Here is a 20,317-nt window from a genome sequence, read left to right on the forward strand (position 1 = left end):
ATATATATATATATATATATATATATATATATATATATATATATATAATTCTAGTGATATGATTTTGTATGATTTTGATAATTATATGATATTATGTTCATATGCATGTGTATGATTAAAGTGTTAAATCATGAGATATTATTAGGATGATCAATGTTTGCGGATACAATTTTTTTATTCACATTATTTCTAAATATTGATACTTTAACGAGAGAATTAAAACATTGCAATCTATTAAAGAATATATCTATAGTCTAAAGTTGCTACATATTTTAAATTTGTTATAATAGTGCTTATATTTCTCATATAAATCTTAATTATACTATTTTTTTTTCTTTTTACAAGTATAGTGTATGGATGACATTTGTTAGTCCATCTTAAAGACGCATGAAAGTAAGCTCATATTTTGATAGAGTCGAGATTCGAATGAACTTTAATCCTTTATATTTCTTTTTTGTGTGTTCTCTTTATGTCTTGCCAAATATTTTCGTCATAGATAATTCACATGAATTATACTGGAGATATTGGATATCTTTGTATTACACAAATGAATTTAGACATAAAATATATAATAGAAAAGTTACCGGCTTTTCCCTCTGATTTGTACTACACTTATATTAGGACAATTTAAGCACATGTCATTGTAAACCAGTAGTTTATAAATTACACTTAAATGTGTTGTTGATAAAACCGGTTGGGTCATCTCGGATATAATATGATGCGAATAATTTGTATTGAAGAACTAGAAGTTTCTTCAATCCAATAAATTTTTTTGTGTTTCTAAAGGAAAATAAAAATTTGAGAAATTGTGCTTTTATGACATTAACTGTCGCATCGACTAAAATATCATGCATATGTCTCTACTCACAACCAGAAGTTTGCGAAATTATTTTCTCAACTAATTAGACTAAGATTTTGTTTTATGGATTTTTTAGAAATTCATGTATAAGTATCACATATATTATTAAAGTTGATATTGAATATCATGTAATATATGTTCATGAAAGAAAATGGACCCGAAGATTCATTCTTTAGACGTCTAAAGTTAATTATATGGTCATCAATTCTAAATTATATATTTGAAACACCCAAAGTATGATATTAAGATATTTATTAGCATTAAGCCAACAAGATACTATATCTTAGTCCTCCATAATTTATTCTAATACTTCTCATCTAAGTGAACATTTGGATGTGTTGTGTATATTTCAACTGCTCCAATATAATACATTAAGATGAGTCATGAAAGAATATTGAAAAAATATAATTAATATGAATCTCAATTTTGAGGATATAATTTGAGAAAATAATCTAATACTTGATTGCAACCCAATAGGCTGATTATCACTTGATAAATTAAGTTTCCCAACATAAGGGGGAGGGAATAAGCAACTGAAATCATAAACAAGAAGTTCAAATGAACAACTGAAATCATGAACAAGAAGTTCAAATGAGTAATTTAAAATAAATTATAGTCTTGATCCTCGTACAAATCAATATGAACCAAAAGTTCAAAATATTATTCATTTGCAAAGTTTATGAAATAAATTATCAGCTGATAATACTCCACTCAAAGTGGATTCTCCTATTGGATAATATAATATTGAAAATGAGTTGTTGATGCGCCTGAAGCGTGGTATGAAAGTCGGTTCCAATGTTAAAAGTCATCTACTAAGAAAAGAAACTAAAGATGACCCAAGTGGGGATATGAAAATGCTAAGAGCACTTTGACCTAATTTAATTTTCAGTTCCAGAAGAACAAATCAAGTACTTGAATAATGAAATAAAGAGATCTCGATAAATTATGTCATGGATGAAATAGAATTGAACCGAAATTGAGATAACCAAATAAAGTCAATATTGACAATATCTTTATATACAATATAGCGCTAAAAGTTATCAATGATAACGAGGATCATGAGTCAAAGTCTATTAAAGATTGTAGACTAAGTGAGAATTGGCCAAAATAAATATATTCAATTGAAGAATAATTAAACTCACTTTACAAGTGACTCACTTTTGAACATGTAGTCTGAACACTTCAAGGTGTGAAACTAATTGGATATAAATGAGTTTTTGTGAAAAAGAAAAATAAGAATGATATAAAGTTTGATTTATTGCTCAATGATTTTCACAAAGACCTAAGATTGATTTTGATAAAAACATATTCACCTGTAGTGGATTCAATCGATTTTTGATAATTAATTAGCCTTGTAACACATGAAGGGCTTAATTCAAACATGATGGATGTTATGACATATTATTTATATGGTTCACTTAATAGTGACATTTATATGAAACTTCCTGAAAGGTTTAATATACTAGAGGCACATAATTTTGGATCTCGAGAAAACTACTCAATCAAACTGAACAAGTTTCTCTATGGGATGAAACAATTTGCACGCATGTGATATAATCACCACAGTGAATATTTAGTAAAGGATGGATATACAAATAACTCAATTTGTCCTTGTATTTTCATAAAATGATGTGGAAAAGTATTTGCAATAATAGTTGTCTATGTGGATGACGTAAGTATTATGGGACTCCTGAAGAGCTTCCAAAAGCTATAAATTGCTTAAATAAAGAGTTTGAGATGAAGGACCTAGAGAAGAAAATATATGTCTAGGTTTGCAAATTGAGCATGTAGACAAAAGAATATTTGTACACCAATAAGGTTATATAGAAAAGTGTTGAAATGATTCTATATGGACAAATGTCACATGTTGCCTACTCCAATATGGTTGTTAGATCATTAGATGTGGCGAAAGATCTTTTTAGGCCTCGAGAAAAGGATGAAAATTGCTTGGTCCTGAAGTACCATATCTCAATGCAATTGGAGTACTAATGCACCTTACTAATTATACACATCATGATATATCATTTGCGGTCAATCTATATAATTATTCACCTACACAAAGAAATTAAAAAGCGGTCAAACATATACTTCGTTATCTTAGAAATGCAGGTTACTTGTCAGATTCTCACAATGGTAGATCAGAAAGAGGTTATTTGTTTACATATGATGGTACAATCATTTCGTGGAGATCTATTAAACAAATCATGGCACCAACTTCATAATATCCTGCATAACTATTAACACTATATGAAGTCACTTCGAAGAAGACATTTTAAGCAACGACTATAAAGAATATTGTCTCTCATATAAATGTATGCATGAGGGGGAGAAATACATATGTTTTGCACTTTTTTTCCCTTCAGCATGGTTTTGTCCCACTGGATTTTTCTGGTAATGTTTTTAACGAGGCAATTCATATTCAAAGAATATTGTACTCTTTTTCCTTCACTAGAATTTTTTCCACTGGATTTTTTAGTAAGGTTTTAATGAGGCATATCTTCAATGGACATCCAAGGAGGTGTTATAAATAAAATATTATTGTGAATGTCCATATGTATTCTAATCTTTTATCTTCATATTCCCTATTAACTGGTATAATAAGATTATGATTTTTCACCTTTCTAATGTCCTATATATAAGGTCCACTTCGCAATGTAGATAATACTTCTTGAAGAAGATAATATAATACTACTTTCTCTAGTTCATTTCTATATTGTATTTTTTAATTTCATAACAATAAATTAATTTAAAATTTTCTCAATTAATTTATAATTTAATTTAGGATTTTCCTAATTAATTACAAATCCCAAATTTCACTACGGTAAAACACAATAAAACTTGGATTTTTCCAATTAATTGAAAAAGTCTCAAATTTAAGTTACAAATTAATTGAGAAAGTTACAAATTAAATTTTCAATTAATTGAAAAAACGCAAAATTAATTAAGTTTATGAAAATCTTCCATAGCTACATCTACTAAAGATTTTGAAAAGAGTGTTGTGTAGATATATCAACAAAATATTCTGATTTTCTCAATTAATTGAGAAAATCCCGTTTTAAAACTTCTGTAAATGCATCTACCGAAAAAAAAAAAAAAAACTAAATTTTTTGAAAAAGAATATTTCCAGAAGTGTATCTTTAAAAGCTGAAGGATATTTTTGTCAATTCAATAGTGCATAAAAGATCTATGGGATGTAGTAGTGAGAAATCATCTTAATTTATTGGTGCTCAACAGAAGCTGTAGAGAAAGTGCAAGAGAGAATCCACATCCGTTTTATTAACACACCTAAAATTTGATCTAAGCTTTATCTTCAAAATATAAAATACGTAAACAGGAATGTGTACATGCATCAAGAACAAATTAGAAGAAAACAAATTAGAAATAACACTTAACACCAACCATGTTTTATAAATACACTTCTAAAATTAGACTATAAGATCATGAAGCATCATGAATGCATTCAAAAGTTTAAGCATCATGAATGCATTCAAAAGTTTACCATTTCAATACTAGCATTAGCTTCTGCTATAGTCCCTGAACATAGGGATAATTAGGACACTATAATAGAAGTGGTAAGTAATACTTGTTCGTACGCCAAGTCATAATGTTTCAAAAGGTACATCATCAAGGTATGTTAGAGAGAACTAAATGCAGATCCTTTTCTACCCGCCCGATACAAAAGAACTCTAAGATCAGCACACCTAACAAAGCAACTCGAAAATTTACATCCACAGTTAGAGTCAATCTCTCAGATTCATTTACAATTTACACTGGAACCTTAGTTTCTCCAGTTTCCCCAGACCTGCAAATTAATTGACAGTCATTAATTTCATGATATACACAGGCAAATGGTGATCCTAAAGAAATTGAAAGAAAAAAAAAAAACGAGATATAATTTTCAATGCATTTCTAGACAATAATGAGAAAATCATATATTCTATAATGTATGCATGTTTTGCAAATCCATAACCACGAGGCTTAAAGCTTGCAATCACTAACCTTGCTTTCTCCAAGGTTTTGACCAGGTCAAGCATCGCATATATAATCATTTTCTTAACCTTTTACAAACAAACAAACAAATAACAGCAGTCAGGGAATAAACAATACACAAAATACCAACAATCTGTTGATATGGTAAGACCAATAGTATATAACACAGTAACATCTGTTACTGAAATAGATTAATCAAAACTTCTAAAACTATCTGCAAACCATGTAGAACCATTTTCAATTGTTTCCGTTTTAATCAATTTTTCATGTAATTAATTTTAGAATACAGTTACTAAAGTGATTTAATAAACACCTTGCAGTTAAGGACCGAGATGGTAAAAATGTTCAATTCAAGCAAATGTGACTTGTTAACTATAATCAAAACCAGTTTCGCCATAACCTCAATAGGTGCATAACAATGCCATCAATATGTGCAACTGAAAGCTAACAAAAACGGCTATTTTAGGTCAAGGCCATATTTTAAAACTGCTATTGACCTATGATCAAAATCTAGTGAAATAAGCTGCTAATGATGAAATGAAATAGAAAATGCAATAAATCAAATCAACAAAAGTAGTATGCCGTACCTCCAATTTGTCCTCTGTGGACTTGTGATTTACTGGAAGTTTGCGAAACTCCTCTGTCAAGCGAAAGCACTCGCCGACATTTTCTGGAGAGACAAAGTCAAGAGCAACCTTGGTGCATGACTGCAAAACAGTAATACATAACATTGACATTTACACATATTTATCAAGCATTAGCCAGAAAAGGGGAGGGGGGAAAGATCAACACATAAACCGTGAGCTGGTGATAAATGGTTTGTAAGAAATTGTAGTGTAAAAAACATCACAAGTACAGGATTTAAAATTTTTATTTCAAAACTGACATGCTCTCAATACAAACGAAAATAAATCATTAGTGTGACTGGGTTAAATAACATGATTCATTAAAGGATTGTTACATAGGATGGCAGGTCAAAAGAAAATGAGAAACAACCTATAATGCTTGTTCAGTCACACTAAATTGGATTCTGAGCAATGCTTAATACCACAATATGGCTTCCCTTGCCATTCAACATTGATTTATTAGGAATAAACACTTTTTCAAGGGAGGACGATATCTCTAGTCTTTGTACTATAAGTTCTATAACTCTCTTTAGACATCCAACATAAATTTAACAGATTCGCACAATTCGATACAGATATTACTTTTGAGACCATCTATTTTAAATCATGTTACTCTATTCCCAAGGATAACAGACCCCGTGAATATACAGAAGAATCATAGTCTTGAGCAGTTTTTGAAAATGTTTGGCAACCCTTGATAGCATTCTCAGGCATATGGTAGTTATAAGAAATAAAAAAAAATATATATTTTTTCACATCTGCCATGAATATGCATTACATATAATATGTTCAGAATGTATTTATATAGAATAGACATTCATTATTGTAAAAGCCTGTTTTGGAAATTTGAGCAAGGACTGACCCAAATACTAAGATGACATCAAAATATGCCCTAGATCTATTGGGCTTAAAGTATTCGTAGGCTCGATTCAAATTCTTTGAAGAGCACATCATGGAAATCCACTTCATCGACCTTAAAAATGTATTTATTAATACGGAAGTTATTTTAAACTAGAGTACACTGTTTAACTTTAAATAATTTTTTAAAATTTGTTGGAATAACATTTCACATAGAAATTAGTGGTCAATCTTTTACATAAAGTTAATCATCACATTAGTATCAAATAACAATGAGTTAATCATCACATTAGAGTTCAATCTTTTACAAACATGATTAGGATTTTGACTACACGTATATAACACTTCGAACAGTCCCGAATTTTAAAGAAAAGGCAGCATAACAGTTAGTTCTCAGGTTATTATTAATCATGTTTAACCACAATTAAGTTACATTTATTATATCTATTATCGAAAGCTCATAATTTCAACAACTACACTTCTTGGTAAACACGACAACATTACCTTCATTTAAGATTAAATAAATATATCATATACAAAAAATTTACCTTCAGATTACGGACTTGGTGGGGACAACCAGCTGGAATGAAAACAGCATCTCCTAGCTTCTGAACAAAAGTCCAGGGCTCAATTCCTACCATTCAATGTTGAATTGTCAACAAAATGGCAAAAGTAAATTAACACTGCTAAAACTAAGTTGTATAAGAAAAATTATGAACATTACTAACCATACTCCTCCTTCAGTCTCTTCTTATGTGCAATAGTCAAATAAAAGGTCTGATCGTGGATGGGGTGAATAACCTACATAACCAAGGGGAATGTCATTCATGAAGTTAAATACACAACGATTGAACAGACATTAGACTGACTGCCCAATTATCTATCTACATACAGATAACCCATTGATAGTCAAGTAAACTTTTAAACGCGGAGAGTCTCCACCTAACACTCACAACCATAATGCATTTCCCTACATATCAGTGTTTCAATATTTCTAATCACATCAACATAATTTATAATCCATGTCATGATGGTACATATTTAAATCTAACTGATTACAAATAATATTTTGTTGAAAATTCCGCCTTCATTAAGGTTCGCCGCTAGCCCACCTTAACTATGACATTTGGTTTGCAGCCTCTAACACCTTCAGGTTTGAAAGGGTGATTTAGTGCCAGGTTGTTTAGAAATTTGATTTGTATGTTTATAAAGTATGGGCAACACTCACCTTACAAGCCAATTTTGTAGGCAAATTTCATAATAATAAAGAATAACAAAACCTAGCAGAAATTATTATTCACAAGGTACAAAAACAAGTGAAAGTGGACTAAAATGAAAATAGATAAAAGAAAGAAATTTTGTTGATATAACTTGTTTTAATAACATATAGTTAAGACTGTCTCCACTAAGAAAGTGTGCTAGAAGCTTTTAAGCTAGACAGCTACAAGAATAATTTATCAAGTCTAACTTCAACATGTAACAAAGTACTGAAGTCCAACAAGAAAGCCATTACAGAACAAATAATCCAAGGCATAAGCTAAGACTAATCCCAGCCCCAAACTTACGGTTGGAGACTAAGTGAAGGCAGGTGGATAGTTTATATACAGCATCACTAGTATGCATCTCACTAGTATAAAGTATACTACTAAAGAACGCAAAAGAATAAGTTTTCAAATTATGCCTATCAATTTCAAAATTGAACTAATGACATTTTACCTACCTATTTTTTTATTATTGAAGGCTAATTGTGTATCTTTTTGGTGCAATTCTTTTCTTCATATATGCAGTTCATCATTGACTTCATATCAAAATCAACCAATCTCAACGCTTTAGAAGTTCATATATCTTCAACCAATTTTTCTTTCAACTTTGCATGTTGACTTTTCAACCACTTCTTAGATACTCTCTCTGTCTAGGGGTGGGAATAGGCTAAGCCGGACTAGGCTTTGCCAAACCTGAACCTGGCCTGTTAAAAAATTCAAAGCCTAAGTCTGACTTGTAGCCTAGCGTAAAGCTTATTTTTAGACCCGAGTCTGACCTTTTTGAAGGCCTGATTGGTCTATTAACCTACTTAAAAGCCTATTTTATTTGAACATTTGAAAAAAGTCATTCAACTCAACTTTATATAGACTAACAAATTAAAAGATCAGTGAGATAAAATGTTTGTTTGCATTGACTTATTTGAGTTAACCTAGTAGCATAAATTTTGTGACACTATTTGTTTGAAAGAACTTATGGAAGCAACTTATGACATTGTTCATAAGATTTTTTTTCATCATAATTTCTTTAAAATAACTAATACTTATTTTTATATTTTAATTCAAAATACAAAGTATAATATAATAATAATAAAATTACTCATTTATTTAAATAGGTCGGCCTCATAGGCTTAAAAGGCTTTTTATATGGTCTCTGGCCTAACCTTTTTAACTAAACAAACTTCTAAAAAAGCCTAAGCCTTTTCGATTTATATAAAAAGTCTGACCTATTCCCACTCATACCTTTGTCCAATGAGTGACCCAGTTGATCATTTCGCATATATTAAGAAAAGTGTATAAAAGTTACTTCCTCTGTTCCACAACAAGTGACCAATTGATCATTTTTTATATTTTAAGGAAAGTGTATAAAAGTAAGAGAGCGGAATTTTTCTTAATTAGGGAGTAGAATTGAAAAAAGTGTATTGAAGATTGAAATGGATAACTCATTTAGAGACACTATTTTATTGCAAATGGGTCACCACTATTGTGGGACAGAGGAAGTATGAACATCCTAACGAATGATGACCTATTTTCAATTAAACAGGCTTCTAAAAAAGCCTAGGCCTTTTCTATTTATATAAAAGGTCTGGCCTATTCCCACCCATACCTTTGTCCCAATGAGTGACCCAGTTAATCATTTCCCATATATTAAGAAAAGTGTATTAAAGTTACTTCCTCTGTCCCACAATGAGTGGCCCAGTTGATCATTTTCCATATATTAAAAAAAGTGTATAAAAGTAAGAGCGAATAATGTTTTTACTAAAGTACCCATATCATGTATTGGGAATAATGAAATTTTTCTTAATTAGGGAGTAAAATTGGAAAAAGTGTATTAAAGATTGAAATGGATCACTCATTTTGAGACACTATTTTATTACAAATGAGTCAACACTATTGAGGGAAGAGGAAGTATGAACATCCTAACAAATGATGACCTATTTTCAATTAAGCATCCCAAATTAAAATATTATTAAATTATGTCATGGCAATTTCAATTAAACCACCACCATTGGAAAATTCATTCAACAAAGAAAAAAAATTGGTCCTAAAATAGCGATAAGTGGCGGCCTTCTAACCTTTAACAATTGTATCCAAATAAAGATTTCATCTCATTGCCACCATAAAAATTCATTTGCCTTGTAACTTGGTGTGTTGTCAATAACAACATGCGAAAAGCATCAATTGATTCCAAAAAGACATGCCTTTGGAACTATTTGCCAAAAAAATCAAGATAGTCTTCCTTCTTCAATTGATCTACCCATTTGTCATAAACATGTTGATGAACCTCTTCCAAACCGCCATATGATCCTCCAAAACTGTGTAAAGTCAGTTTTTATTAAATATGAATTTTAATATCATGATAAGATAGTGGCTTGTATCACATGCCAAAAGCTCCAAGAAGTTCAAATGTAATTTGAAAGTTGAATCCTTTCACGGAAAAAGGAAATAGCATTGTTGTAAAAAGAAATGTGCCAACGTGTAGGTAGGCATCCTCCTTAATGCTCTTCTTGAAAATGTTATTCAAAAATGTCCAAGAGACTTCTCTATTTTTGATAAAGCTGGAAGCAAATTCAACTTCTGGAGTTTTCCCTCCTCACCAACAAAATCAACATTGTATTCATCGCTTTTCCTTAGACGATGTCTCCCATTTGTTTCCTCACTTCATGAGGGGGGCAGGGGCAGCTCAACAATCTTCAACATCTTTATCATCTTAACATTTCTGTCACCTTTCTTTAGACAATGTCCATCATTTGTTTCCCAACTTCATGAGGGGCAGCTCTAACAATCTTCAACATCTTTATCACCTTTCCTTAGATAATGTCTCACATTTGTTTACTAACTTCATGAGGGGCAGCTCAACAATCTTCAAAATCTTTATAGGTACCTGCAAAATGATGCTTGAATCAATAAGCACCTCTTCAACAAACCTTTTCACAATATGTACTCTTAGACTGAGGGTTTAGCCCAACTCATTCCAACAAAATCAGCTTGTAAGGTGAGGTCTGCCCAAACTTTATAGATACTACCCATTGAAAGTGTTGGAGGCTACAAAAATGCAACAATGGCAAGCCAAATGCTGCAATTGAGCGACCAGAGGCAGACCACAATGAAGGCAAAATTCCCAACACACTTCCCCCCACTCAGGTCTCAATGAGACTAAAGAAGCATATGCGATAAGCCCTACAACAGATCTAAGATAGAATCTAATACCATCTTAGAATGTGTGTCTTATGCTTAATTGATCCCTACAAAACTGACTTGTAAGGTAAGGATTGCCCAAGCTTCATAAACATATAACAAACCTTATCTTTAAAGAGTGTAAAAAATAAATCCACTCCTTCAAACCCCAAGCTTCATAAACATTAAACAAACCTTATCTTTAAACAGTGTAAAATAAACTCACTCCTTCAAACCCAACACTGAAGATGTTGGAGGCTGCAATGAAGGCAAGTCAAATGCTGCAATAAGACGAATAGGGGCAGACTGCAATTAAGGCAAAATTTCCACCATTGTTACTTGCTAAAATCAAGTAGACAAAGAGAAGTAAAAATGAAAAAGGGGAAGGATATGTGTGGTATGAATCACACAAGAAAGAAAGGCTAGGGAGTTTAAGGGGAGAAATGGGGTTTTTATGGTTTAAAGTGTGCGAGAGAGTTCTAAAACTATATGATCGCAAATTCAATTTGAAAACCCAGACGAATCAGGTTTGTATCAAAAACATTAGAATTTCACAGTTTAAATGATTGTTGGCATGGTCTAATCGCCTTCAAGCAAAAATCTACTGAGTATGCATGGTAGATCAAAAGGGTGACTACAATCATAAAATTGAGCAATCTTTGATTTATGCATTAATAGTGTAGAGTCATAATCTTCTTGAATGGCCTAAAGAAGGATCCCAGATTAATCAGGTGTAACACTAAATCTCTAATAGACAATAGATAGTATGCAAAATTGAACATAATTCAAATTCAAGTAAATTTCAATTGCATTTAGTGATTGATTAAAGGTCCTATTGAACTTGATTTGGAAATATTGTAAAAGTAATTGTGCACCTCTTCCAAAACTTGCCATGTATGGTGGTTGACAACAGCTTTTATAAGCAACAAACCATTGATAGATGAGAAAAGTCAAGTTCATAGAATAGTCTTGTCCCTTCGATTGTTCCCAAGTTGGGTTTACTTTGTTGCCAACACAACAATCAGCCTCTTATTGATATTTAGTGGAATATTAGGCCACAAACAAAAGGGGGAGGCATGAAGCTTGTGGTCTTAAATAACATTTTTGATTTGTTGTTTCAACAAGAAGCTTTTATCGTCAAGTTTAGAGCCCGTTTATTGTGTAAAAAAAATTTACAAAAAAAAATTTCATAAAAACTTCAAATAAAAATTTTATTTGAATAGTTATTCTTAAAATGTTATTTTAGATATTTCATTTTTTTATTGAAAAACTTTTTGGATTTCAAAAAATCACTTAATTTTGAAGCTATTTCAAATAGATTTTCATAAAAATCATTTTTAAAATACCACATTTTGAAAAAATTACCATTTTGATTTTGTTTTGATCTTCAATAATGTTTGTTTATGTTATAGGATGTCAAAAGTAATATTTCAATTTTAAAAAAACTAATATAAAAAACTTGTAATATTTTGAAAAACAATTTTGTAAAATCTATTTTTAAAAAAAATCCATTATTTTAAAGCTGAAACAAACAAGCTCTTAATTGAGAGTGGATGTGAATAGGTGGGAAAAAAACACTATAAGGAGTAGTGTTTAGATCAACAAAATGCTCATATTACCATGTTCCAATCACTAGAAAAGAAAGAAAGTGAAGGAAGAAGTGAAGAAAAAATTGGGAGGTTTCTCTTTTTTGAAATAGTGACAAAAAAATTTTGAAACAGTTGCAACAGCAAAAAGTGTGCTACAACCTTTTATAAAACAGAAAAGAAGTGTTACAAGCTAGGCAAGACTTACCAATGGGCTGTCAGACTAAACTATGAAGGCTAGGGCTCTTCATGGTACAGTTCGTGAGAAAAACTGAACCATATCAAACCATAGTAAAAATTTACTCGTTACTAAAAACTAAACTGAACCAAAATTATTAGTTTGGTATACCGTTAGAAGATAATTTTTCCCAAACCGAACCGTTAAGCTATTTTTTTATTTTTTTAAAAAAACAATTTAACTTAGTTTAAGTATTTTTCAGTTTTGGTTCGGTTCAATTTCAGTTACGTTCGGTTCTAGAACTGTTTATACATAATGGTTTGGTTCACTAACCAAACATATTTGTTCAGTGGTTCGGTTCAGTTCTTGGATTTTTTTGAACAGCCCTAATGATGGCCCAATAGAACACATTCTAATGTTCAAAAGCAAACCAAACACAACACCACAGAAAAATAAAATGAAGCCTAAGCCAAGACTTAGGTCAAATAGGGAGAAGGAGATACGGTGTCAATTTTACCATGATATAAACCCTCATAATAATACATAAACACCGAAATTTGCAGAGCATGTTGCTGGAAGCAAAACTAATTGGTAGCAACAAATTTTAGTCAACAATTCAAATTAAGAAAAGGGGTATCCAAACAGATTAAAAAAGATTAACTTAGATTAACCTGCTTTAAAGGAGAGCAGGCATCCAAACAGATTATAAAAGATTAACTTAGATAATTTAACCTGCTTTAAAGGAGAGCAAGCATCCAAACAAAATATAGAAATTTAACTTAGATAAATTTACCTGCTTTAAAGGAGAGCAATGGGCATGCCTGAACTCTCTAAAATGATTCTTTAGATATTCCTCCAATTTCGGGACATCCTCTCTCCGAAAAATATCCCAAAGAGCACCATCTAAAGAATCATCCCCAACCAACAAACTATTATCTTTTTTCACAATCACTTTATCGACCTTTTTGAGCTTTGATCCAGAAGAAAGGCCATCATTATCTGCACCTGAGTGTTGATGAACAGGATCAGTCACCTTCTCATCGTCTGATGCATTTATGGAAGACGATGAATTATCAAGCATGCTAGCATTGGTTTGTCCATCCTGATTATCACCATGTAGATGTAGCTCCCTTTTGTCTTGCTTGAGGTGCTTTCGTGTCAGTTTCTTGATGGCCTCAATGCTCTTATCTTTCAATTCAACTTTAGCAATATGAGTCAACACATTTACCTAAGAAGTCAAATTATAAAAGAAACATCATTTCATTTTCCTCATATTAGAGTATGCATTCGGAGACACAAAGCAAAAAATATAAAGCACTGACAATGAATTGCTCAGGAGAAAGACAATGCATTTGATGAGTATACATTGATTACAACTTTCTAAACCAAAGGAATAGATTGTATTTTAAGTCCTACAAAACCTTACATAATCAACTAATCATAAAAAAAGAATTTTTTTCCAAAATATCACTCACCGAAACACAAAGGTAAATAGCACGTTTAAGTAAATTCAATTGAATATATAATCAAATGAGTGATATCAAGACTGTGCCATGAGCAAACAAATATGACATGTATATTTAAACTACAAAACTAACACCTCTTAATGTAATGGCTTACAGAGACTTTGTAAGCGTCCTACAAACTATGAACATTTCAAGTTGATCATCAAATTAAAAACAACAGACTAAGAATTAAAGCTTACTGCATCAGACATGTCACAATGGAGCTTAGTCACAGAATCACCCCGCCCAAGTTCTTGAGCAAATCCATAAGCAATGTATGTTTTTGGGCCCATGTCTGGCTTTAGAACACCTTTAGGCAACTTCACAGCAAGGTTAAGAGCACCTTTGAAAGGATCTGTATACTCTTTATACGGCAAAGAATATATGAACTCGGCACAATGACGAGGCAAACTTTCCTCAAATAAATTAGAAGGAGGCCAATCTTTCAGTTTCAAAACCTGAGGCCATTTAAGCCAATCCACACGACCCTCTGTGTACCCAGTAAAGAATTGGTGCACATTAATATCTCCCTGCATTTAATCAAAAAATCATTTAAAAAAATACAGAAATTACTCGCAACAGATAGACATTTCATCTAAAGGATGAGAAAATTAGTATAACTATACGGATAGAATTTACTCTAGTCTGCCAAACTATAGATAGGAAAGAAAAAGAATACAATTGGAGAACAACATTTTCAGCAACTGAACAATAAAAAACAGTAAATCTTGATAAGCTCTAGAGACTAAGAAAAAGGAAAAACAACAAATGAAAAACCGGGATGCAAGGGCAACGAGAAAATATCTTGGTAGATCAAGCAAAAACAGGGTCGCTAGTTTGCAAGAAATTGAGACACCGCTAAAAGATAACATAACAAGAAATTGAGTGAGATCTATGACTAAAGGCAATATAAATTGAGCATGCAATATCCAAATTTAATGATAATGTTAGGAGAACCACATATGCCAAGCACCAAGGACTGAAACATCATGACTAACACATTCCTATTAAACTCAGAAAAGTGATTTCTAACTTACAGGTATGAATATATGAATTGAGTATGTACTGTAACTTGGTACTCTCCAAAAAAAAATTTAAGACATTCATTGCAGGTATGCTATATGAATTGGATAGCGGACAAATTAAACATACGAAAGTTCTCTAAATACAGAAAAGACAGAAATACCAAGTTTGAAAATAGTATGAAAATCAAATATTAAAAAAATTGTTAACAATATTATTCTCTAAATGTCACTTCTAAGAATAGTAGTGTACAAAAATACATTGATGTAAAAAAAAAACTAAGATTCATAATAATGATAGTAAAATTTGGGTTTCGGCTACTATACATAAAAACTCAAGAATTAGAAATCGGACAAACCTCACACCAATCCAAGCAATCAATTGCCTTCACATCCAAAAGTGTTTTATGCTTAGTGTTGCTTATCTGACGGAATGCACGCCACATGACAAGTGGTTCCCAGCTTAAACCAGATGTACATTCAAGTACATTGCTGACAATTACAGGCTCCCCTTTGCTCCAGTGTGATTGAAAATGTCTTAAATCCTCCTGACGTAGATCTACAGCCCTAGGACAATATAAAAAGTTGTCGCTAGAATCTTCACGAAAAGCTGCCTTCCTTGTGTTATTGTGTATATCATCTGAATTCCTAACAGGCTTCAAACAAGAACACCTATCATCAAGATTCTCCTCTGCATCTTGAAGTTCCATTGCTTCCTCTACAAGTTCTTTTGCTTTGGATACTAACTCAGATATGCAATTTGGCTGAAGTATGCTTCTCAGTTCAAGGAAACCATGGTCACAATCACTATTGGTCTTTGGACAGGGAATGCTACCATCAGTATCTGCATGCCACCCAGATTTAGACCATTCACAAATCTCAGGCTGGACTGCAGAACGAGGGTTTTTTTCTCTATCTTGTTTCTTTTCATCTCCGCCATGTAGATATTCACGCCCTCGGAAGATAAACTCAAACTCAATTGGATCATCGCCACCTAGAAGCTTGCCACCACGAAGCTCACAGCAACAGAGGAGACAGATGTCAAATGAGCATTTTGTACAGCTTCGGTGGTAGTCAAATATTGATGTTTTGCAGTTATCACTATAAAAAAGTGTCAAATTAACAACTGTATTGGAGTTAGAATAACTAAAATAACAAAAATATGGCAAATAAGACTCTACCAGTACACGCGCTCATTTTTAGAGTACTCTGCTACTTTTATTTTTAGCTCCGATAGTGGAAGCCCTGTAATGTTCATCATAAAAGACAATTAAAAAATGGAAAATAAATGAAACTAGGAAAAACAACACATAATCAAAAAAGCTCGTGCGTTGAAAATAGTGCAAAGCAGGATACCAATTGTATAAGTAATCTAAAAGAAAGAAGAAAAAACGGAATATATATAATTAAATTCTAAAATAAAGAGTCAAAACCATGAAATATGAGCAAAGCAACTCAATTTAATAAGAATATGGAAAAATAAACATGAAGAAATGGATTGTAAGATGGGATACTCTTGGAAGAAGAAATGAAATACCTTGTCTTTTTGCTTCTATCTCCTTCTCGGTCATTTGTTCCTCATCCAATCGTATTAAATACGGAAGAAGTTCTTTTAGCATATACTTGGAGGGCCCAACCTCAGGATCTTCGTTGGTTTCTGTCTTTTCTTTAATTGCCTGTAGTGAGCCAGATGATCAAATTTCAGGTGTGGAATACAGAAAAATCACTGGAATAGTTAATCTAAAAGGTGGAGATCTTACATTGATAAGAACACGTGATCGCAGGCATGATTTGCAATTGCAATTACCACAGCACACCGGACATTTCTCAGCAATTTCATCCTCTTTCCAGTTAGGATACCTTAACAAGAGATAACAGAAAAACATATACTGGTTAGAAATTCATCATCCACAGTCCAAACCAATAATACTTTTTCAACATAATAATAGCAAATTAGCAATACTTAACATTACATCCAAATACAACAGAGAGGAATCAAGTTAAAAAAGCAAAACAGAAGTAAATGAAGTTGTACCAATTAGTTATACAGTGTATGCAAAATCTTTTCCTTTTGCAGCTAGTGCATCTGACTACCCTGCCCTTATCATTTCTCTGACATTGATGGCACATTAAAGACTCCTTTTCAATCCGCTGTTAATCGAGAAACAGTAATAGTACACAAGGTTATACACTGTGTAACACCAAACTCGAACATATATTCGTATATCTACAAATTGAAATATATATGAGTACAGAGATCATGTGATGGCACCTTAGGGTTTTTCTTGTTGATTTTTGGCACCACATGTTCAACTAATGTAGGTTTCGTGTTTCTAGTCTTACGCAAAGAATAACCTTTATTATCAATATACACGGGCGTTTCAGTTTCAATTTCAGGACAGTCCTGTATCTCATCCTTCAGCACAACACTCTTAGACTTCTTTTCAGAGACCAGTTCATTCTCTTCGATCTTAATTTTTCGACCAGGTGTTTTCTTCTCTTCCTTATCAAAACCACCGTTTTCCCCCTCTTCTGCAGCTTCACCATTTTCTACAGAAATAGAAACTGTCCTTCTTTTTCTACCAGGTTTCTCCGTTTCTTTCTTTACATTTTCGCTATCAACTACAGCTTTATATTCTTCTCCAGAACTATAAACTTTCTTACTTTTTCTACCAAGTTTCTTCTTTTTTTTCTTCACATTTTCATCATCTAGTTCAGGTTTGCATTCGTCTTCAGAACTATAACCATTCTTCTTTCTTCTACCACCAGGTTTTTTCTTCTCTTTCTTCACACTTTCCCCGCCTACTCCACCTTTATAATCTTCTTCAGAACTAAAATCATTCTTCCTTTTTCTACCAAGTTTTTTCTTCTCTTCCTTCACATCTTCCCCTTCTTGTACAGCATTACTCGCATCAAAAACATCTATTATCGCCTTCTTCCTTTTACAATTCCCATTCTTCGTCACTTCCGCATCCAACACTGACACAAAATCCTCCGCAAACGATTTAATCTTCCTAGGACGTTCACTCTTCCTCACAGTCCCCTCAAAAGAAGACGAACCTACAACCGCCACCGCCACATCATCACCTTCAACAGCTTCACCTTCCTTCTCCGTCTTCCTCTTTACGCCGCGTTTCTTCTTCTCTGGCGGAACAGAGTCAGAGCCACCACCTGCCACGTCATCAGCTTTAACCGTTTCTTCTCCGTTTGGTTCATTCTTCAACGCTTCGATTTCTACATTACTCTTTCCTCCAGGTTTATTCCTCCTTCTGTGATACTTCTTTATCGGCTCTACGACGGTAGGTGAATCTCCAGCTGCCACGTCATCACCTTCAACCGAAGCTAAACCGTCCTTCAACGACGCCGTTTCGGTAACAATATCCATAGCTTCTTCTGCTTCCTTCAACGACGCCGTTTCTGATGCAACATTCGCGTCCTTTGCCACGTCATCGACTTCGAACGGCACCGTTTCGGGTGTTTCAGTTATTTCTGGATGATCGGGAATGGAATCTTCTGTGAGTGCGGTTGTGGTGTTGTTGTGTTCCTCCGCCATTGAGAAATTTTGGTTTGTATTTTAGTGGGAATATGAAAAAGAGATGAACCCTAGTTATGGAATGTAACTATTGGGTTTCTTTGAGGTTTGAGACATGCGATTGGACTATAGACAGGTTTGGAGTGTTTTGGGGGAAATAAATAAAATAATTTTGGGGGAAAAAGAGAGGGAGGGTTTTCAAATCCACCGCCAAGATTGTGTTTTAGGAATGAATGCTCTACCTAATCTATTTTTTACTATTTTAGCGGCTTCTCAAACAACAAGTACACTTTCACAAGTCACAAGTCTTTTCTTATGGAAATTTTTCCTTTCATAACCTACTTTTTCTCAAGAACAAAAATAATGAAATACCACACTTTTCTCGTAATATAAAAAGAGAAAAAAAAATATGAACATCACAATTTAAAATATTTTTACAGGTGTAGTATATCCAACCAAATTATATTTTAATTTAAAAAAACTGATATAATTGACCGATTGTGACAATTATATTGGATAATGGTGTAACATTGGTTACTATTACCCTGACAATACATTATCTTTAATCTCATATAAAAACTATCTTTTTTTATTTTTTTTAAATTATATGGATCCGTCAATTTTGATTGACACACCCCGTCAATTTCTGGAGAGTTTATATAATGAGGAGTGTTAGCAACACTTTCTTTTCAATACTCACTTTCTTATTGGTTGAAACATGTGTGGGTCCCTCACTTTGAAAATTGATTCCATATAAAGTGGTAGGACTCACACATCTTTCAACCCATACGAAAGCGAGTGTTTGAGAGAGTGTTCAAAAGAGAATGTTGCTAGTATTTCTCTTTATATAATTTTATAGTTTTCCAATTAAATTGAGGTTTCACTAGTTGCTACTTGCAATTCTACTTTCTTTCTTTTTTTTTCAAATAATCATATTTTTTTTAAAAAATTCTTAAACAATCATACTTTCAAACAATTTATCAAACTAATCATTTTTTTTAAATATACTATTATTAAGAAAACACTTGTCTTCTTGTATGTACTATTGATCTACGTCACACTTGTATCACAATCGTTCCAACACAAGATCATCAAAAACTTAGTTCTCAATTAATATGTCATGAAATTTTGTCTCTCATTAGTAAAGATCCATCGTTGATCATTGATGGTGAGTGCAATTATTTCTCATATAGTTACAAGATTCAATTATACTCCCACTTATATGATAGGGTGGATCGCGAGGACTAAAGTCGTTGAACTTGTATACGGCAACTGGGAGGATTTGTACAAAGAACTTCCAAGATTTTTTACTACACTTAAATATTATGCTCTGAGAACTATTATTAGTTTGGAAAAACTCCCGACATTTGCGCCAGACAAAACTTGTGTTAGTGGAAATAGAATATTTCACCGACTGCTCTTGACGTATGAACCATGCATCAAAGGTTTTGCATTCTGCAAACACATTATACCAATTAATGGACAGGATTGTATGGGAAGTATAAATGAATGTTACTAATGGTAGTGGCACAAGATGGCAACAGTAATATTTTTACAATTATCTTCGCTCTAGTTGAAGGTGATACGGTTGGTGGCTGGAGTTTCTTTCTCAATAACCTACGCTTACACATTGCTCCTTAACCCAACCTCTGTTTGATTTCGGACAGACATCCATCTATTGAGAGTGCTTACAATAACTCTAATAACAGTTGGCAAAACCCCCTC

General features: G+C 32.6%; 1 protein-coding gene across 2 annotated transcripts; it reads right to left on the reverse strand.

The window, feature by feature from the left end:
- Positions 1-4,198: 4,198 nt before the first annotated feature.
- Positions 4,199-18,895, reverse strand: LOC131649229 (lysine-specific demethylase JMJ29-like). 2 transcript variants are annotated; one of them, XM_058918990.1, is made up of 13 exons: positions 17,333-18,895; positions 17,096-17,211; positions 16,821-16,920; positions 16,598-16,736; positions 16,242-16,305; positions 15,420-16,161; positions 14,239-14,568; positions 13,327-13,761; positions 7,062-7,134; positions 6,882-6,967; positions 5,437-5,556; positions 4,859-4,917; positions 4,199-4,661 (listed from the first exon to the last, which is right to left on the reverse strand). In XM_058918990.1, the coding sequence occupies exons 1-13, from the start codon at positions 18,611-18,613 to the stop codon at positions 4,625-4,627; spliced, it is 3,582 nt and encodes a 1,193-aa protein (XP_058774973.1). In that variant the 5' UTR covers positions 18,614-18,895; the 3' UTR covers positions 4,199-4,624. The 2 variants fall into 2 exon arrangements, 1 of the variants encoding a protein (XP_058774973.1); XR_009298201.1 differs by lacking the exons at positions 4,199-4,661; positions 4,859-4,917; positions 5,437-5,556 and adding an exon at positions 9,668-10,476 and having other exon boundaries at positions 6,924-6,967.
- Between the last annotated feature and the right edge of the window lie 1,422 nt (positions 18,896-20,317).

This window comes from Vicia villosa, linkage group LG2 (genome assembly GCF_029867415.1).
Source record: "Vicia villosa cultivar HV-30 ecotype Madison, WI linkage group LG2, Vvil1.0, whole genome shotgun sequence".
NCBI classification, from domain to species: domain Eukaryota; kingdom Viridiplantae; phylum Streptophyta; class Magnoliopsida; order Fabales; family Fabaceae; genus Vicia; species Vicia villosa.